At 35.9% G+C, this 22,664-nt stretch overlaps 1 protein-coding gene across 2 annotated transcripts in view; it reads right to left on the bottom strand.

Moving 5' to 3' along the window:
* The window catches only part of ECT2L (epithelial cell transforming 2 like), a 1,012,011-nt gene that overhangs the window by 311,925 nt on the left and 677,422 nt on the right, over window positions 1-22,664 (bottom strand). For both annotated transcript variants that reach the window (XM_044064710.1, XM_044064701.1), the window contains exon 15: window positions 11,201-11,284. In XM_044064710.1, coding sequence (XP_043920645.1) covers window positions 11,201-11,284 — 84 coding nt within the window. The remainder of the gene's footprint in view (window positions 1-11,200; window positions 11,285-22,664) is intronic.

Genomic DNA, 22,664 nt, shown 5'->3' on the forward strand with positions numbered 1-22,664 from the left:
TATGAAATAGCAACACATAGTGTGTTGCTAAAAACTACACAAATGTCCTTTGTGTACCATAAAACCAGTCTTGAAATTCAAGCCTGATTTCTCTTTGTTTTTACCCAGTCTATGTTTTAAAATTTCTGGAGTTTATGCTTTTACACTGGGTAATCCATATGACAGTAATGTCATTGCTTTTATGCATTTCATGTTTTGAAAATTCATTAGCTTATATTTTGATCTACATATGCTTAATGCTCTTGTTTTTCTTTATCTTTTCTTACTTCGTTTAAAGTGTTTTTAATTAAAACATGAATTATAATGTCACCATAGCTACCTGCCATTGAAAATTATGTTACATTAAATAAAATCTTCTGGAATAAACTCACTTGAAGTACTGTGGTTATATTTATACTCCATTTAATGCTTCTCTTTTGACTATCACTATGTTAATCCAATAATATGTAAACAACTTAAGGTAATTTCACATCTTTTAATCTGACTCTCATAGGATAACTGAAGAACAAAAAATATAAGATGATTTCATGATACCTAATGGATTAATAAGTATACTTATCACCTGAACTCGGTACAATATCACTTCATTTCATTATTCTACAAAGTCTGAATCTAGATACAGATAGTACCAATGTATTCTTTATCTCCTGTCTTACTAATGCTGTGTTGATATGACTTCCTGAAATAATTGTATACCCTAAATAGCTGCATAGAAATGTGTCATCCTCCAATATAAATACAATACCAAATTAAAAATAAAACCCCACTGTCAAAAAAAGAGACAAAAAAAAGCTCTTGCTAAACTTAACAGTGAACTTTGGACCCTGATCAAATCAACCAAAGCTGGACATGACCCAGGCAAACAATAACCACGAAGTTCTCAACTATATTAAAAACCTTAGAAACAATGCTTACATAGTAAATGATATCACATACTTGGACGCAGAAGACATAGCCAATCTACTGGTAGATAAATATAGCTCTCACTTCACACTCTTCTCCCCTCCTACATTCCCAGACCTCATACCTGCATCTACACTCAGTCATCAAATCTCCCCTGAGCAAGTCTTTTGGGCACTATCCAAGGCCAAGAGCACTGCCACTATGGTACCAGATATCATTTAGGGCTGTTTACTGGTCAGATTGAAACAGGACCTATCAGACCACCTACACAGGCTATTCAGTTATCAGCCTCCAAACAGGCTTGTGCTGGACAAATGGAAGGCAGTGATTCCCCTTGCACAAAGGTGATGCATTAATGGACCATGGAAATTATAGACCTGTAAGTCTGTCCAGCCTCATCTGTAGGGCTATGGAAATGATCATTGTGGAATGAATAAATAAGGACATAGGTAACCTACAATCACTCAACCTGTGGCAGTTTGGATTTGTTAAGGGCAGATCCTACCTACTTAAACCAGTTGACTTCCTTGAGATCACTACTAAAGTAAAGGATAAAGGCAGATCAGTACACACTGAATATCTAGACCTCACAAAGGTGTTCAATATCTCCCCACACTTGTGTATAACAGATCAACTATCCCAGATAAATGTTAATCCTTATATAACTTGGATAGCAAATTGGTTAATGAGCTCAGGAAATTATGGGGGCTGCTCTACCTCCATCAAAAGACCTGGTATTAATGCTCTACCCCAGTGTTCAGTCCTCAGACCACCCCTCTTTGGCATTTACTTCTCAGAAGACAAAGCTACTGTTAAGGGTTTATGGCTGAGCAAGTTTACAGATGACTGTAAACTTGCTGAGATCATAAACTCCCCAGATGGCACTAAAATTTTCCAAGAGGGCTGTTCCCAGACCAAAAGCTGTTGTTAAACCATGGACTAAAACTGAATGCCAAGAAATGTACAATAGTATCTTTCAGAAACCAAGAAGTTCCCTGTAAGTATCACTTTGAGAGCAAACCCTGGAAAGCTGATCCAGTAGTTTGGAACCTGGGAATGTATGTAGGCAACAAATTGTCCTTCTGTCACAATATGTTCACTATTGTAAGAAAGTGCTTTTTCATTGCATAGTTTATTATTAAGGGTATGGCATTCAGGTCCAGGTATATAATCATTCCTCTGAATTTTCTACTTATTAGGCTGATCATAGAGTATAATTCCCCTTTTATTATGGATCTGTCCAAAAATTTGAGATGACCTGAATGCCCACAATGCTTTCTTACTAAGAAAATCAAAGGAGTAAATTGTAAAAACTATGCAGACCATCACAAAGCCTTGTCCCCGTTCTGTGTCATACAGTCTACTGAGGGGTGAGCTCTGCCTAATGTTCTGGGCCTAAACAGCTCTAACCTTTCACACTGACTGCACATTCACAAATCCACTGGGGGCATAACACCTGCTCAAGACATGTAAATGTCTTTTACAACATAAGTGGAACATGTTGGAGGGATAGATTTGCATCAACGAGAATGTTGCTTCTTTGGAATTGTCTTTCTCTCCACTTAAAGATAATTACTTCCCTTACACTATTCAAATGCAATCTCTGTAAATGGATGGATAACTGCCAATTAATCCTTGGTTTAGCAACCTTGACCGCCATGGATAGGGGCAACTTGTAAATGTTCTGCTCATCTCTTGGTTATTCATACTTAAAATATAAGGACTAAGAACTTCATGGGAATGTATGGCTAGGCTTCTAAATATCCTCATGAATCAATAGCCTAGTAAGTGGCCATGAACAACACTCTATAAGGCTTTATATTTGTTGAAGTATCTCTGTGTTTAACCTTCACCTATACAACTGATGAATCCGTGTCTCATACTATTCGGATGTCTAATAGAGCAGTTCTTCTTTTTTATACTTCTTTCATGTAATTCTTTCCATCCACAACCTCTTTTTCCCATTTTTGTACATGGGGTCAGGATGTCACTTCAACAGTGACAATCATCTAGAATCAATGTTCACACTGCATGTAATTACTATTAGATTATTTAATCAAAACAAAACACTGCCACATCGATGAAGTGTAGTCCTACAGACCAGTAGTATGAGACAGTATTTTCTTCTATTTCCTATTCCTTCTTCTAGCCTTCTATAATGAAAAACAAATTGTAAAATGTGTCTCATTACAAAAAAATCTCTTCTGTCATTTGCTTTATTTTGTCTTCCGTCACTTCATTAAGTACATAGAATGCAAATAACTGTTTTAGTACATTCACAAAAGTTACCAATTTAGCATTAATTTATGAGGTGTGGGTGAGTGTGGGTGATGCAGGATTTACTCATGGTTGGTATATTTTGAGCAGGATGGCGAAGTCCAAGTGATGAAACAAATAAACAAACCATGTGTAAACCAGCATTACCCACACACAGGAGTGGATTACTGCTATTATACAATGTCATTATTTAAGAAAAATAAATTGCTTACATTTTTGAAGTATGGCACTTTATAAACATCAGCTTGTTTGTTTCAGTAGTATTTCTCATCTCAGAAAGGTTTTCTAATGTATTGCTTGGGTGGAATATGTATGTGCCTTTGCTTACACAGAACATTGCAGTATACAATGACATTACTGTAAAAACAAATTTATTACCTTTCTTCACATTATGTCATTGCATAGTGGAAGATCTGTCTTTAACATTATGTCTCTTGTTAGCATTGCAAGTCACTTGAATGGTTTGAGGATGTATAGGTCTGCCCAGCTACATGTAATATTTGCATGGTTATTACTTCAGATTGATCATTTTTTTTAAATTTTGAAAAGATGATTCAGATTCTGTCATTATTCACTGATTACCCATTTACTCCAATATACAGAAGTGTAGTATGTGTAGGATGATGTGGGCAATTGCCCTGAGAGCAAAGTACTAGGGGCACAACTGGGAAGAGCAATTAATGTATGCTTTCAAAGCCACTGCAGGGCTTCTTTTGTCTTAAACTGTAACATGCCAATATCGGCTTATTGCAGTTTAAAAAAAATATGTTTTTTTTTTTTTTGCTCTTCAATGTAAGATCTGGGGGGAGGGGTGTGGATCTGACTGTAGTAAGCTGAATGCTAGAAATATAGCGATTGCTTTGCTATAGTAAAAATCTAAATTCCTTTTTCTTTTTTTTTCTCTCTCTTTAATGGAAGAGCTGGGGGCATGTCTGTAGTAACCCAGCTGCTACAAATATAGCAATTGGCTTGCTACAGTAAAATACTTTTTTTGCTCTTCCCTTGAAGGTCTGAGGGGGGTGAGGTGCTTCATTGCGGGCCAGCACTGGGTGCTAAATGAGCCATCTACAGCTCTGCCAGTACAGGACTGTGGATATTGTTTGGTTTGTGGGTATTGCTTGGTTTGTGGATATTACCTGGTCCTATTGCGTTATTAAAGTAAATTTCAGGGGTTAAAAGTCAGTTCAAGTGGAGCTGCAAGAAACGCCATTGACAAAAATTAGGCAGGTTGCAATGTGTTATGGTTAGTGGTACAGATGAAAGTAAACAAAACTCAGCCATAATGTTTAAGTTTTAGTCACTGCAACTATGGTATATATCACTGCAGCTACCACTTTTCATTCTGTGAATTATACTCGAGTCATAAATGGAAAGTTGATTGCTGTGTCCAACTTGTGTGCATGTTTTGAATGCTAATGCAGGTTGACTGTATGATAAATGTTCATCCCTTAGTTGCAGAGTTCCCTTTTTCTTGCTTTTAAACCCTGAAATTAATTTTACTAGCATTCCCACTCGTATTCTTTTCTGTTCTCTTCAACATACTCCCTTTTCAGCCTCACCCTTTTGATCACTGTCCAAGTCTAGGCTCTAATATCTGTTTGTGCATTGATTCCTTTTTCTCCAAAAATGTTTACCCTCCAGGAAAAACAAATAACATTCTATTCTCTTGCTCTTCTTTTCAAATGACCCATATTTCCCATTAATGTATACTTTTTTCTTTCTGGCTATAAATCATTAATTTCTGCATCATTCTTTTTATGCATGGATTACCTTATTACCAGGTAATAACCAATAAACACAAGTGCTTCTAATTCTCAGTGCATCGTGGGATGATTAGTCTGGATATGAGCTTATAATTATGTAATATGCTACAGGAAAACTAGGGAATCAAACTGAAGTCTGCAGGATAAAGATCATTCAGTGTTTAGTGAATAATATGTCTCCATAATGTCTCCCAAATCTACACACACACACACACACACACACACACACACACACACACACACACACACACACACACACACACACACACACACACACACACACACACCATGTCTTTAATCTTTTAATGTTTAGTGTTATTATTTTCATTTGGAATAGCCTGTTGACCACTGTGATAAGAAGAACTTGAGTGGTGCTGGAAATTATTATGGAGTTAAATAATCTTGTTTAACTACCACTTACTCCAGTCATAGCTGTAAAGCATTAACTGTCTTATAAATCACTCATTTGTAACTGTTTTGCAAATTATTCATTCATAAATACTTTCTAAATATTGTTTTTAATGCTAAAAAAATGATTGCCTTATGTGCTGCCTATGTGTCAAGGTCATAGCTGAACAGAGTCCCTGGACAGCTGGTTAACAATGGTAAAATAAAAATAAGAATAAATAAATACAAGCTTATACACTTCTTACTTCCATCAACTATGTTTCTTTTCATAGAGTTTCGTTATTTGTTTATTACTCTGTGTAATATAGTCCATCTCTAACTTTACTATATTAGTTTTTTCTTTATCTGTTGCCTATGAGCACACTCCATAGGAGGGATCTAATTGCACATTCTTGAGTGTAACTGTGAAGGAGTATGCATGGAATACCTTGTTTATTCAATTGTTTTTTAGTTTGCCACTATTTAGCATCTCCCTCATCTCTTGCATCTTCAGCCCTTATGGTGAATTCAGCAGAGTATGAAAAAAATATAAAACAGAAGGAGTCTATAGTAGCTGAATCCTGTATGTGTGTGTGTGTGTGTGTATTTAATAAGTTATTTATGTGAGTTTGGTAACTGGGAGAATGAACTGGTCTGAAGACCCTTTTTCAGTCATATCCCAGGCACAAAGACAAGCACATAGTTAAAACAGGGCTATGGTTAATACTTATAATTTGATAATGAATTGTTAAGACTGGTAAGGAATATAATTAAAGTTAGCAGTAATACAGGGTTTATAACAATACTGGGTATGCAAAAAAAGGAAGGACACTGAATAATAAAAGAGTAAAGAGCAATATTTACAATTTTAGAATATATACCTATCAGTACAGTCTAGACTGTATGTAAAACAGGGAGAACAAGAAGGCACATGCTGATGGTAGTGTAAAGATCTTAATTTGCAATTTAGTGGCAACTTAGTGTGTTAAGGTAAGGTTATTCTTTGTCCGTGAATGTCAAATGTTTATTTTTTTAAACTTTTTGTTCAAATTTTAACAATAACAGAGAAAGAAAAAACTTAACAACTATATAACTATTTTCAAGAGTCCATAACATGGAGATCACATAGAAAATTTTAAAACATTAATATTTTTCAAGCAGATCCCTAAGTTTAAGTCAAGATTTGTAAAGATGTGTAATATTTGATGCTTTCATCTTAAAAGTTGACAATTCATTCTTACAAACATTTTTTGATAAATTTATAAATTCAATAAATAATGGGGTAGTTTTATTTTTCCAATTTTGTTGTAGTTACTTAGCTGGAATAGACCAATGAAGAGACACTTGTGTTATAGGAATAATTTCAGGAAATGGAGCATTATATGAAATCAAGAATTTAGAAATACTACATCTATCTGACAACAGTGGCTGAGTAAAACTATTAAATTCTTTCCAAAAATAGACACTGTCTTACATTCTAACACCATATGTACCCAATCAGCATCTAAGATTATACTACAATTTATATTAGCTGACTTGTACATTAACACCCCTTATGTCTTGTGATATGAACTCTATGTAAACATTTCCAAATGAAATGTTTCCAATATAGTGAAGATGTAGAATTCACTGTAGACTTTAATTTCATTTTTTTATTTTCATCAGAAGTTTCATTATTAAATTTTTAGAATAATCCCAATATTCCATATCAGAGCATGCAAAATCAGTTCTAAGAGTTCTATACACTTTAGATAAATATACTTTATTAGCTTACTAAATTACTATTAATATAAATTAAAAAGACTAAAAATCTTAGAAAGATCTTTCATATATAAATCATATGTAATATTTACTTAGAACTTACATACTCCCTACAAATTTGTAAAAACAGTCAATTGTCCATTTCTAAACTACTGTATATCTTCCAAGAAGATAATCTGCTGAGTGTAGTTTATTGCCATTTAGGAAGTGATGTCAAGAAATATACTACTATTTTTAAAATCTGCCATTTTACTAAAATTATGTGTCACTAAACATTCATTAGTATAAGCAATAGAACATAAAAACTTAAGATAGTTAACATTTTAATTAGAATTAATGAACTTCTTAAAAGAAGATAAATGTAATTAATATAAGGAATAGAGAAAAAGTTATTACTTGCATTTATACAAATATCTTTTAAAACAATAAAATGTATTAAATACAATTTATGTGTCTCTACAATATAATTATTATTAATGAGTAAAATCCACTTGCATTCATATGACATTAAGCCATAAAGTTACTGTCTTAATGAAGGAGTGGGACAGTTGTTACTATTTGGATGGTAAAACAATATTTGAAGATGCACATAGATTTATGTGTTAGTATTAAGATAATAGGTTTTAGAGGGTGTATTGGGGGTATATTTGTTTTGTTTTTGTATTTTGTTTTTTTTTTTTTTGTTTGTTTTTGCCTGAGGGCTTGTCTTATATTGTCTTAATGAAGGAGTTAATTTAATTGGTATAATTTTGAATCTTAATTCAACTCTTTCTACTGATTCAATGGAAATGGTGTGTATGTTCCTAGAATTAGTGTTAAAAAATAATATTTTTTGTTATAATGAGAAAATAAATTTACAAAACAACGGAGTGGCTATGGGTACCCTGTTGCTAATGCATATGCCAATCTCCTTATGCTAGACTGGGAATGGACATTTTTATTTAATGAGAATGTTTTTGTTAAACATATTTTATTATATACTACATTTGTGGATGACATTTCTATGTTATGGGACTCAGATAAGAATCCTCTTATAAGAATACTGTCTTCCTCTTGCAATTTGAAGCTAATACCTCTAATAATTCTATTGATTTCTTGGATGTAGCCTTGTACAAAGATAAGAATGGATGTTTAGCTACCAAATTATATAGAATCAATGCTAAAAGGAACTGTTATTTATAGCGTAGCAGTATGCACCCTGGATATGTGCATAGGAATATACTTAAAGGTCAGTTTTATAAATTATCAAGACTAACATTGGATTACACTGTTTTCAATGTAGATGCAGGTGCTATATCTGTTGACTTCCGTAATAGAAATAGATAAGGCATTAGAAGATGTTAAAAGACAATGTAAAGGTATTGTGTGTCCTTATTTTATTTCTGAAGATAAAGAACGCTTATGTGATACAAATAAAATGCATAAAGATAATGTAGTATTATCATTTACTTTGACTTTTAGTAGTAACTGTTGCTACATAACGGATCTTATTAGATGAAATGTCCGTATTTTGACAACTTTACCTGATATAGACAAGATTGTAGGTAAATATCCAAAGACAGTAATTAAAAATAAATTGAACTTGAAGAGACAGCTATGTTATAGGAAATTGTTTGTAGAAAATGATGATACTATAAGGGATGTGAGTTTAAATACATGTAAAGTTTCAACTCCATGTTTAAAATGCAACTATTGTTGCAATATAGAAGCAACTTCATCATTTACACAACCTATAATGAAATATAAATTTAGTGTTTTTCATCATGCTAATTGGGATAGTATGGATTTTATACATATTGCTAGATGTTCTGGATTCAATTCATTTTATACAGGGAAAATGAACAGAAGTGCATGAGACAGAATATCTCAGCATATGTATGAAATAAAGAAAATGAATACTACAAATGCTTTAACGAGACATATTACGTTGATTGGTATAATGCACAGTTTTAAATTTTCAGTTATACAATTGATTAATAATGGGGTTAGGAAAGATAGTTTAATAACTAGAACAGAAGTATGTGAATATGAAATTAAATGCATTAACCTATCCATGTTTAAAGGAACACTGTCCTTTAAAACCTGTTCTAAAATCTAGGGAACTACCTCATAGATTCTTAAATGAATTTTTGATCTAATTGTGATTTAATTATGGGTTAATTATTTAATTGATTTATTCTGGATGTATATATACATGTGGATGTGAGATGGAACTTTTTTCATTACTTGATAAACTGGTTTGTATATGTGAAAGCTTGTACATATTAGATTTTTACACTGTCATGAATTCCTGTTTTTTGTTTTTAATACATCTCTCATTTGAACAGTTAGCTTTTTCCTTTTGGGTATATTTGTTTTCAAAAGTAGAGTTTAAGTTGCTTCTGCAATTGCAATAAATTGCTGATTTTTGTTATTTCATTGGGGAGAGAGTTCCAGGTAGCTCAGAAGGTTATGACAACTATTATATCACCAATAGCCAACTGAAGGGGGGGTCCTGATACGTTGTATGGCATTATAATTTCTAAAAGAATGATCAGTGGAATTTGTCAGTATGGTGCTCTGAAGATGGGGAAACAGAATTCACATAAGAGGTTAAAAGTTAAGCAAGTTTAGAAGGAAGACTACACTTCCACTGATAAGAAACCAGTCATCTTTTTGGACAGGTATGCACTGAACTAATGTTCATTCTTTTGGGCAGGTGAATAAAGCTAAAAAATTTGTTTTCAATCCTCTTTAAGATGGAGGTGTAATCCTGAGTAAAGGGCACGAAAAAGTATTTGTAGGCATATGCAATGCTGTTAAGAAATTCTTTTACTACTTTAGTGGGAATACCATTAAAATAAAATACTGGCTTTTAATAGAATTGTGAAAGGAGTATCAAAGTTAAGTGTGGTAAAATTAACAAAAAACACAATGTCTGGAGAGGGGAAAAATTACGTTTTTCTGCATTTGTTTGAGGAGAGCTAAGTAACTCAGAGTTAAGCAGGGAGAAAGGATATTTTTAGCTTTGGAATAATTTTGGTGGTGCTAATATGTTTTAGAGCTCTTCAGAACAGTTTAGGCTGACTGTCATGGACAGACTTGAGACAGGACAGTCTGGCTTGTTTTTTTTTTTTTTTTTGCATTATTTATTTATTTACTGTAGCCAGTTACTGAACTCTGTACTTTCATATGGGTTTATTTCCATGATTTCCATTCATTTTGTTTCTTTGATTTGTTTGCTTTCCTAAACCTTTAGTTATCCATGGAGTATTATAGCTTTTTATTCTGACCTATTTTAGGAGAAATAGCTTGTTATGGGCAGGACAGAATATGTTACAAAATGTAGAAATGAGGGGGGTATGGTCAGGGCAGGTGAAGAGATGGGTCCAGTTGATGAGTTCTAGTTCTTGACGAATAGTGCTGGAAGAGGTTTCATGGATACTTTAAGTGTGAAATATCATAGACATAAGTGTGTTTTAAAAGACCACTGGAAGAAAACAGGATACTGATAACTCAGGGAAATGGGTATATGTAGGCAAAGAGATAATCTTTAGATTTTATATGGGGATGAGTAATATCTGGAGAACAAAATAAAACAAATGTGTCACCTTTAAAAAGCAATGACAGCTTCTTTTTCCATCCATTTATAAGAAACCATGTTGAAGCATTAATAAATATAGGCGGAAGCTCAGGTTAAGGAAAACCAAGTCTCTTAGAAAAAGATTTGTAGAATACTTACTTTAAGATTCTGGATACGTTTCTGACAACCTAATTAATCCTCTCTCAAATTATACTGTCCATAAAGATGTTGCAGTAGTTGCAGTGTTTAAAAAAATTTCATTAATGATTTTGGGTGAATCAACACTGAGGGGTGGCGCAAAGAGCTTGTCCACCCCCTCCCCTCAAAAAACCCACTTGCAGTTAACTTTTTCAACATTTTGTATTTTGGGCTTTAGATTTTGATGATTCTGATGCTTGGGGATTTGGTGTTCAACATTTTGTACTGGAAGCATAGCTGTCTGTCCATCACATGATGATTCTGATGCTTGGGGATTTCTCTGCATCTTTAACACAAACAGGATTATCTGCCTGTCTTCTGTCTCTTTGTTTCCTGGCTTATCACTTACCAGTTCTTGAAAAGTTTGTTCACTTTTAGCAGTATGATACGTCACACCTCCTATGTTACCATGCCCTTCCTCACAATCTTCCTCCTAGAAACAGAACAGAGACTACATTAAGAATGTGCCATTTTACAAATGAAAGCATATACTATAAAACAAAGTGTGAACCAACTCATGGCAAAGTGTATACGTTGAGTCTGCAAATGGAATCCATAATAAATGGAGTCCTTTAAAATGCAACAGTAATATCTATCTTGGTTTATTGCAGTTTTCTCCAAAGCTGTCTATTCTCACTGAAATATGTTGACACCAACACATGTTGCTTATCTTCCAGCTTTCTATAAAACTAGCTATTCTCAATGAAAAAATGTTGATAACAACAAATTCTGGATAGAGTCAGAATGACTACAACATAAACATACTACTAATATGTTATTTTAGAATTTAATTATTGCAATACAGTATTGCAATTGTTAGCATTGCTAGTCATTAGCATGCCATTTGATTTTCTGATTTGTTTTCTGGGTGGGATGCCATCTGTGTGGGATTTGCATAACTTCTTTGTGTACAAGTGCATTTTTACTAGTGCCTCCAGTTTCCTCCCAAATTTCCAAGACATGTTGATAGGTATACTTCAAATTGCTCAATAGGTGTAGTGTGTGTGTGTGTGTGTGTGTGTGTGTGTGTGTGTGTGTGTGTGTGTGTGTGTGTGTGATGTAATACTGACTCCTCAAACAATTTCACCCTTGGGTAATGGGGGGGGGGGTGAAAGACATTTTCTTAACTCTAAATCGAGAAGGCATTACATTTGTAGCTTCACCTCTAGTACTAAAAAGTATTTCAAGTTTAAAGTTCTGCAAAGATTTTTAATGTCCATACAAACATCATACTGAGACAAAAAAAATGTGATGGCACATAACTCAAACCTTCTTCATGAAGTGGGTGCTTTTGAAAATGAGGTAAAAACAAGAAAATTAAAGAAATTTAACAGGGACATTGGTGACTTTAAAACCAATATTGCTTTCTCCTGGAAGTCTTATAAGCGTGCTGTTAGGTTCTCTGGGACTGTGAATAAATCTAACAGAGAAAAAAAGGAAGAGAGGAAGGGGCCATTTTAAAATCCGTTCGTAGTTCCAGTTATGCTACTGATTCTAGTGCCTCGGATTTCTCTTCAAATGCACCCAGTACAGATACAGACAATGACTTTGTAGAAGCAGCTCCTCCAACGCATAAAAGAGTCAAGGGGAGAATTGGCCCTTTAGGAGAGGTGGAAAGAAACATCACAAGTGAAGGAATGATTATAATGGAGAAAACTTTCAGGGACTTAATCAAAATGTAAATGCAAATGGTAATTAATGGTGACGACCTTATTGTTAATTTGACTACATCTGACTTAACTGTGGGTGAAAAAACTGTACTCAATAAATGTAAATATAATGCCTTCTTGATTCAGAGTTAAGAAAACGTATTTCACCCCCCCCATCACCCAAGGGTGAAATTGAGGAGTCAGTATTACGTGAATTACATAGTAATCAGAATGTCATATTTAAACATTATGGAGATAATTTATCTAAGATTGAGAGACAAGGATTGATACAGTTAAGGGACAGTAAGGATGTTGTTATAGTAAAGGCTGATAAGGGGGGAGCTACTGTAATATGGGAAACATCAGAGTATGTTAAAGAAGCACAGAGACAGTTAGATTGGTTATTACCTGTTTTCCATTTGCATTGTAAGCTGCCATGTTATTTGGATGAATCCTGCATTTTACAAAATAAATATAGCTATTTAGCTTGACTTTATTCTATTTTTCACCTGGCTATTTTATTAAAGGGCTACAAGAGATTTTTACTTTTTATTCTGGACTTGGTTGTGTATCCTATATATATATATATATATATATATATATATATATATATATATATATATATATATATATAGATAGATATATATATAGATATTTATATTTATATAAGTTCATCTCTTTCTCTGTAGATATTTATAGATATATAGATATTTAGAAATATATTTATTTATTATTTTTATTTATTTATATGTCATTGGTGCTGCGGTAGCATTGTCAACTCACAGCAAGACGTTGTCCGTTCGATTCTCAGCTAAAGCGTCTTCTGTGTGGAGACATGCATGAAGGGGTGTACCTTCGTTGAAGGTTGTGCAACAGAGCTGGTAACTCGGCACGTAAAAATCTTCTACCAATCATTAGCGGACCGGAGTTCCGCTGTGGCGACCCCTAACCGGGAAAAAGCCGAAAGATACAAACATTTATATGTCATTTGTTTACTGGCAACGTCCGATTAGGTCATGAGGTACCTATTTTTAGAGTAGGCCCTGGGGGAAAAGCTCCAGATACATATGGTTAACAGAATGAAAAACTAGACAGACATAATAAAGTCATAACATTCATACACAAATATGAAAACAACACAGTAGTTTGTCAGAATAAAAACTCAACAGACATAATAAGGTCATAACACTCAAGCACAAAATTTGAAAAACTACACATTAGTTTGGCAGAATAAAAACTCAACAGACATAATAAGATCATAGTGTTCAAACATAAATTACATGGAAAGCCTGATAATAAGAAGATGCAGCATTATTTACATAATAGATGATTATCATCATGATTATTAATATTCTAGCGATCATGAAATATGGTGACAGTTTATATTGGTGAAGGTGTAGGATAGTACAAGTAGAGAAGGGTACGGTATGATAGAGGTATAGTAGGAATAGATGTGGAAAAGCTATCAGTGTAACCTGAGGGGAGTATGTGTAGAGGAAGGGAGGGTAGGGTAAGTTAGTAGTTGGGACAGAGAGAGTGGAGGTAGAAAAAGGTGTAAGAGTACCTTAGCCTGGGTTCATACAGTAGCACATCCAAGCTTTGTTGAAGTGTCATTTTATAAAGGTTTTGAAGGAGTGCATGTTAGTAGCAGTTTTGATAGTTAAAGGAAGGTAGTTCCATAGTTTTGGCATAGAGCAGGAGTAAAGGCTTAGGCCTAGGGTTGTGTTAGGTTTATACATTGTGGGATGTTTGTCTTCAGATGTAAGATGTTTATTTGGGATATAAAATTTGATTAATGGGCTAAGAGCTAGTGGGCTGTGGATGATTTTATATACTGTAGTAAGTTGTACATATTGGAGGTGGAGGGGGAGTTCAAGCCATCTTAAGGAATGCAGGGCTTTATAGTGATGAGTTACAGGAGTTGTGTTTATGGCAAATTTGGCAATTTTGTTATATCAGCTGTCTATTTTTTTCATGGGAAGGTCTGTAAGTTAGGTAGAATTGGAGCCCCATATAACAGTGAGGGCAAAACGTAGGTTTTGACCAGGGTAATTTTGGTAGCTGCTGTGAGGAAATGTTTATTCTTGCAATCAAGAAGAAACACTATCCTAGACAACAGTGCAACCCCATAGAAAAGAACCAACAAATAAAAAACAGCCACACCGAGATAAAATTTCTATTCAGCACTTTCGTCCCAAAACTTTATTACAGGAACTTCTTCAGAATGCAAATCATCTCATCCAAGATTACAATTTAAAAGCCTTTGGGCGCCAAAAAAACTTTAAACCATCCAATTAAACTTCCAATTAAAAATAAACCAATGACATCACTTCCTTACTTATCAAAAACTGACAAGCTCCCGGGTTTAAATGAGAATTTTAAGTGTTTATTGAGACTTAACGAGTTTTATAAATTGTAGTTTTATTAACTAACAACAATTTAATATTTAAAGTGGTTGTTATGGTGTGTTTTGGTATGACTCGCCACATAGTTGGTTTTTAGGAAAGGGTACTTTAAATAATTTTTTTAAGAAAAAAGTTTAAAGAAGAAAATATCAACGTATTTGATGCATGTACTATGGTATACTTACACCCTTTTCAGGTACTTTCATCAAGTGTCTTTTCCATGATTTTGATTAGTTGTGGTGCTTCAACACAATGTTGATTTATATGGTTGAGGCAGCGGTGCTCTGTTGGGCTTTTTTCACTTTTCTCCACTGTAGTGCAATTGTACAGTTGGCATATATGTTTCAGGGGGATGTGGGTGCAGGATGGTTTGCTTCATGCAAAAAACAATGTTTTAGTGGTTTTATATTTCAAGTTATAAACCTCTCTCTACAACAACTGATGAAGTGTGAATTGTTCTTGGACGTAGTCAATGGAACATAAGTAAATCTCATAGTATGATGGCACAAAATTACAAAGAAAGAAGAAGGAACTACATAAACATGTAGTTAGGGTATCTATGGAACACCAACGATATGCTGCTGTGTGAAATGTGTTCAGCTTTCACCTCCATAAGACCTTCTCTCCTATATGCTGAAGAGGGTGGTGGGGTGCAGTCTAAATGGAGTCCCTTCAAGACATTAATAGCTGAGACGGGGCAAGGAGTTGTGACAAGAAAGTACCCGCTGGTGGACATTAGCAATGAGGGAAGCCATGAAGTTCATAGGTTCATAGGTAGGTACTAGGCTTTTGGCCCAAGGGCCTAAGTAAGCCTAGCCAACAAGGTACCCTGGCTTACGCCACTCAAGAAAGTTAATTTCCTGTTGAGCAGAGTCACAGAAGTGATCCCCGGGGTGTATTTCCTATTTCCCATCCACTCATCAAGATTTTTCTTGAAGAGTGCTAATGAGGAACTTTGCTTGACATAGATGGATAGCTTGTTCCAGAGTATAGGAAGTCTCTGGGACAGGAATCTATCCCTCCAGCATGTTTTGTTTATTGTGATGGCAAGGTTTAGGTCCCTAGAGCGTGTAGCTCAGAGGGATTGGGACTTCTTTAGGTGTAGCATGTCCAACAGCTCTGGGTTTAACATAGCTTTATATGTCAGGCAGAGATCTCCTTGGAGAAATGGGCCTTTCATGCAATGCTAGCAGGGAAATCCCTAGGTATGATTGATAGGTACTGACAGACTAGGACTGAAATAGCTGTGGCAGTCACAGAAGTGAAGCCCAAGTTTAAGGAGTTTAGTAAATTCATGGCGAGTGACTTTCAGAAAGCATCAAACAGGTTTTGCTTAACCATTGGGTGATTCAGAAGTGTGGGGGGGGGTTGCCTTGGCTGCTGTCAGCAAGGATGGAGAAAGTCTGACCTCAGCTGGGGACAATGTCAAATGGAAGAAGGGTCACTTTGAAGAGCTCATCAATCCAGTGGACATGCTCTACTTTAAGGAGGGAGCACCAGAGGAATCTAGTAGTACTTGGTTCATATCTAAATATGAAGTGCCTACAACAACTAACAGTTTTAAGATAGGAAATCTATGGGAGAGGAGTAAATCTGTCTGGAAATACTGAAAGGACTGGACATGTTAAAGCACCATGATAAATGTATCATTTTGGTGTTGCTTGAAGAACAGGGGCACTGCCTCATGATGGCTAAACATTATTGATGGTTTCAATTTACAGAAAGTGAGATGTAGGGGCATATTCCAATTACAGAGTGTTCATACTCCTTATCTTCCCTTTGAAAGTCTATACCGGGTGGCAAACAGGAGACTTTGTCCAATAAATGAGATTTTGATTTAGGAGGAACGTCGTTGATTGCATCCTAGCGTTGAAACAGTGGACCAACGTCTTGTTCTTGCATGGATAGTGCATAAACTGTTGGGAGTCTGCAAATATGACCCATGCATATTTTGTGGACCTACAAAAGTTATAAGACTGTGCACAATAACTTGTGGTAAGTACTACAACAGTACTTGGTCTAGGAAATGTACTGCATGCCTTTTAGGTTCCTGTACTTGCAAGGCAACAATTGTGTCCAAAATTTCAGTAAAGCCGAATACATCCAAGGTAGGTGCAGGAATATGCAGAGTGTGGCTTCCCTCGCCATGTATTCCTGATTTTCATGGATAGACTATCAATATGCTGGGTGTATATCATAACCGCAAAACCGCACAACATCGAAAGGCATTTAATTGAACCCGAAACCGCGAACGCTAACAATATCGAAGCTGCAGAACATCGAATTCTTACACAGGGCAGGAATTTGGTGGGCCGATCCGTGGCTTCGCTATTTCCTCCACTGTGGTGTGATCTCGGAGTTGGTACATTTACGTCGGGGCGGTGTAATACAAAAAGTTTACAGAAATAGAGTGTAAGAGAACAAACCATATTCAGAGCATTCCGTTATTGCATTATATCAACAGTGTTAATATACTTTTAGCATGACAATGTAAATAGGGTTGCCAGATTTCTTTGTGGCTAAAACCGGACTAAGGTCACGCCCCTCGCATCACCCATAACTCCACCCATTCCCACCCACTCTCCCATCAATACCACGCCCATTTTGCGACATCACTGTGACATCAGCGGATGGGAACGCCCTCTTTTTCTGTTCCGGATGCCTGCTTTCAGCTGATTTACTATGCTTTTCTGTTAAAAAAGCATAGCAAATCAGCCAATTGTAACAAACACTGATAGTCTGTTTCTTTTTGTGAAACAGAAAAATGGAGTTTGTACAGTGTTTTCCCAATTTCCTGACTACCAGTCCAGAGCAGAGAATTGATTTGATTTGTGTGGATAGTCCAGAAAAAAACAGATAAGTGGCATTGCGCATTGGCAGTGGCAACAGGGTGATTTCCAATTTCCCACCTATTGTTCAAAGACTCAACGTTATGCTTAAATAGGGCTAGCCTAGGAGGGGGTACCAAAAAGAAGATCTGTTTTGTCCTGGTAAAATACCATCTTAACAGCTGCAGAACTCACCTTTGGATACTCCAGCCACTGTCCTGCTTAAATTGCCATGTGCATTACATATTTGCATGCCTTTGGACTACTGTTATTGGTATCCAGAAAGAACTCTTAACAAGCAAGCAAGAAAATACTACCGGCTGCTCAGGAGTAAAGAAAATCCTTGTAATGATAAATGTGAAACTGGCAATGTAAGCATTATACAAAAATGTTGATAGCAGATGTGACGATAGGAGGTACTGCCAGCCATGCCTGGTGAAGTAGGGCAGTGGATGTGTAACATTATGCCAATACAGCTAGCTGGAGTTTTGTAAAGAATTATATGTCATTTGTATATCAAACTGATTTGTACAGATGCTTGTGTTTAAACATGTGTTTGTAAAGTTGCTTATGTCAAAATGTATCAACAGTGTAGCCTGCAAATGTATCAACAGTGTAGCCTGCTGGAAAAAATGTACATGTATTATTGTAACTGAATTAAATGTATATCTTTTGATATACATGCATTCCAGCAGAACTACCATTGTTTGCTAGAGAATGGACATGGTGGATGGGAGTAACCCTAGCTGATATCCTGGACTTCAGTAAGAAATCAAAAGATGGTCAATGAAAACTGTCAATCACAAAACAGTAAGCACTGCTACGTACTTCTTAGTTATTGATGCAGCAGACTAGGGCATGAAGTTCGAATTCAACTGACTGAATATAGCACGCTAAACAACTCCTTTACTGAACAGAGAATTCCTTACAAAAAAGACTGTGGAGGCACGAGAGCAAAATGTAGAATAGGGAGACTGCATTCATGTGACCCAATATCCATAAACATTACACATGCCCAAGCCAAAGTTTAGAGATGGACCACTGACAGACAACCCACTACAGATGGAAAGTTGTCCATACCACCAACCTCAGATGGATAAAAGATTCTGACTTTGACTCTCAAAATGTACAATAACCACAATGACTATTCAGAGGCTACCAAAATCGGGTGGTAACTACAGCAGGAGGACAGCCTGTCAACAAAGCCTGTCCGTGTTAGTTCAATGAAACCAGAGGACTAAAAGCAGCACTACAGAGATCTGCATACGGAAATCAAATGGTCAGAATTAAGTGATACTATGCCACACACACACACACACACACACACACACACACACACACACACACACACACACACACACATGGGGTGCCTATTGAAATTCTCACAACTGTGATCCTAGGGAATGCAGGCCTGGAAATACAAATGTGAGGGGAAAACAGAGGCATGTCAAAGTAATCCTCTTACTCAGGGATATAGCAGTCTCAGAGTCAGTCTCTAAGTAACAGGGTACTGGGGGACTAGCCCCACTTTGAGTGGTATAGAGAGCAAAGATCTCCTGCAAAAATGCTTCAAGAGTGTATAAGCAAATTTCAGAATTTACTATTTTTTAATTTATTTGTGGTGCTTGAATTCACATTTACCATTAGCAGCCTATAAATACACTAAACCCACACACACACTTGTATTTTATACATGTATTTCTCTCTCTCATATAGATTTTATAAATATATATATATATATATATATATATATATATATATATATATATATATATATAAAATACACACACAAACATACACATACTATATATTTGCTTTCTAGTTTCTCTGTACTGTATGTATATATATATATATATATATATATATATATATATATATATATATATATATAAATATACAGTACAGAGAAACTAGAAAGCAAACTCAATGAGTTGGAATACTGCTGCTGTAGAAACAATTTAAAGGTTACTGGCTTGCCTAAGGGGAAGGAGGACAGTAGCACTTTATATTTCTCCAGAAAGTACTGGCATTCTGGCAATGTTTCTGAGGAATACTGTTATGTGTGTATTGAGAGAGCTCACTGAATTACACACCCAAAGTTAAATCATGCCTGTCTGGTCATTTTACACTAAAACTTTTACACTAGTCTGTACTAAACTAAAACTTGGAATAAATCAAAACTGTCTTTGAAGGACAGGCTGCTATATGGTGATGACTTATTAAAACAAAAAAGAGAGAATAATCTGACTGACCTGTCACCTGACCTAGGCTGGCTATCTAATTATTATTTCTGCTGTAGCCCGTAGACTTCACTATCTGTCTGAAAGTTTTTACACTGTCCAGCAGTCCGCATACGTGGTCGTGGTGGTGACACACCCCCTAGTCTTGGGCCGGCTCTTGCTCTTCAATCACAAGCTGGAACTGTGCTGTGCTGCTTAAAATTTCCGCGCGATTTATTTCCATTCCACCACACTGGTGAATGGAATAAGCACGCACGCACGCATGAGCTGATTGATGACTAAAGCCAGCCCATACTTAAAGGAAAAGGGAAGAGAAGAGAGAACACGGGCGGCGGCTGTAATTTGCACTGTGTCTGCATAATTGAATTTGCATATGTTTCAGTTTTTTTACTTTTCGGTCCTCCTTTGCTCCTGACTGCACAAAAAAAAAAAAAAAAACGGACTTCATTAGTCCGGTTTTGATGATTTTTTTTCACCGGACAATTTCACTGAAAACCGGATAGTCCAGTCAAAAACCGGACAGCTGGCAGCCCTAAATGTAAAGTACAGCACTGACCCAGAAAAAAAAATAATAAAAAAAGCTTCGAAATTGTAACTGCAGTAGACAAAAAAGACACATCTAAAAACACAAAAATAACTGTAGTATATACTCTACAAAGCAAACACCCAGTTACTAAACACACCGACTATGTAAGAGATGGACAACTGCTGCTTGTCCTAGGTAGCTGTGAGCAATTTGACTTCAAGACTCACTTGTTTTCCATTGGCTCTTTTGCTTTCTTGTTTACTATATACTGGGGGAGTGCAGTTCAGCCCTTGTCTTCTTGTTAAGACTACAGAGACCTGCACTCACTGCAAGACCAAATTAAGTGCTACTGGACATGTGGATTTTCACAAAAAATGCTTAGGAAAGTACATTTTTGTCTAACTGCTTTGCCATTTGAAACAATTTTTGCCATTTTAAACAGTTCTACATTATTTTACTGCTTTCTGGATTTTCTCTGTTAATCTTTTTGACCAGGTGCACAGGCTATCTTAGGATAGATTGACAGTTAATCTAAGTGAGATATGGAGTAATTGCTGCATGTCCTAGATAGTTGTGGGTTCAGTTGTTTTCCATTGGTTCTTTGGTTTTCTTGTTTACTATTTACTGTGTGAAACTGCACTGAGATCAGTGCAGTGGTAGCAATAGTTCCATAGTGTGTAATGTGCACATGGAATTTCTTTCACTTACATACTATTAGTGGAAGTGTACATTCCTCTATATCCTATGAGTTAGACACACACTTCTGCTCTGTGTAAGCAGCTTGCACTTACTTGTGCAAGCTTACTCTTATCTGTGCTTGCCCGCACAGTCTTGACTGCTAACTTTCTTATACTTTGAAAGTATTATAAGATTTCATACATATACTTTTTTTGCTTTTGAGACTATGTAAATGTGACTTACTATTCTTGATTTACATGTATTGGACAAGAAGGTTTTTTTTTTTTGTGGGGGATGTTGCTTTAATTTTCTACTTCCTATTACTGCTTTGTATAAGAAGGAAGTTGTGCTGTGTGAGTTTATCTGATGAAGTTTCTTCGTGGTGAAGAGACAAAAGCGCTAATCTTCTGCGCTAATAAATTTGTGGTTCTACTTGGAAGAATACTTCTACAGCTTGCAGTATTTCTATTACCTGTTTACTGCAATTTGGTGGTTTATTGAGGCATTTTCATGGTCCGGTGTTTGTTTCAACAGTTTGACTGCTAACTGGGCGTATCTCTATGAAGAGGGATGGGAATCATCACGATTCTAACAAACTGCTTCCTTTAAATACTTTGACAGCACCTCTTCATTTTCATCACTGACTCGCAGTACATTATTGTCTTGGTCAGCATGGGGGACACAGATTACTTGTTCCCTTCTACTGCCAGTCTTAGAGCACTTGGTTTGTTAAGGCAGTGTGAGAACTGCCATATACTTAATGAAAATGACCCCCTGCTTAATCCAAGGGACTCTATCTGTGAGACATGTAAATATTTAGCTAAACTGCAGATGCCCCACTCACAGCCATTTGCAGAGTGAACAAAACACTGTCTTAACCCCCTCTCCCACCCACACATAAGCAACATACCCAGACTGTCAAAACAAAACTGCCATGCACTGATGCCATTGAATAAAAACTCTTCCCAAGTGTCCTAAAACCATTAAGTATAGGCATCAGCATCAGTCAAATACCCCAAACGTACCTCATGTATGCAACCTCTCATCTCCAAATCAAAACCAGCATATAGCATACTATAACACAATTACACAATGAGTTCTGATAATGTGCCACACTGTAGCATACAGCATACTTTAACACAACTACACAACAGGTAATGATAATGTGCCACACTTTAGTATACAGCATACTGTAACACAGCTACACAACAGGTTCTGATAATGTGCCACATTGTAGCATAGCACATATTGTAACACAACTACACAACGGGTTCTGATAATGTGCCACATGGTAGCATATGGCATACTGTAACATAACTGCAGAATGGGTTCTGATAATGTGCCGAGTTGCCTCCTTTTAAGTACCAGACACTGTCTCATAGACTTGCTATTAATCCTATTTAATCTTGGCTTCTCAAATGGATTCATATCAGAAGTATGGAGAACCACTGCAGTCATCTGACTCCACAAGAGGGGACTTACTACTG

This window comes from Protopterus annectens, chromosome 1.part0 (assembly GCF_019279795.1).
Source record: "Protopterus annectens isolate FY-2018-M chromosome 1.part0, PAN1.0, whole genome shotgun sequence".
In the NCBI taxonomy this organism is placed as follows: domain Eukaryota; kingdom Metazoa; phylum Chordata; order Ceratodontiformes; family Protopteridae; genus Protopterus; species Protopterus annectens.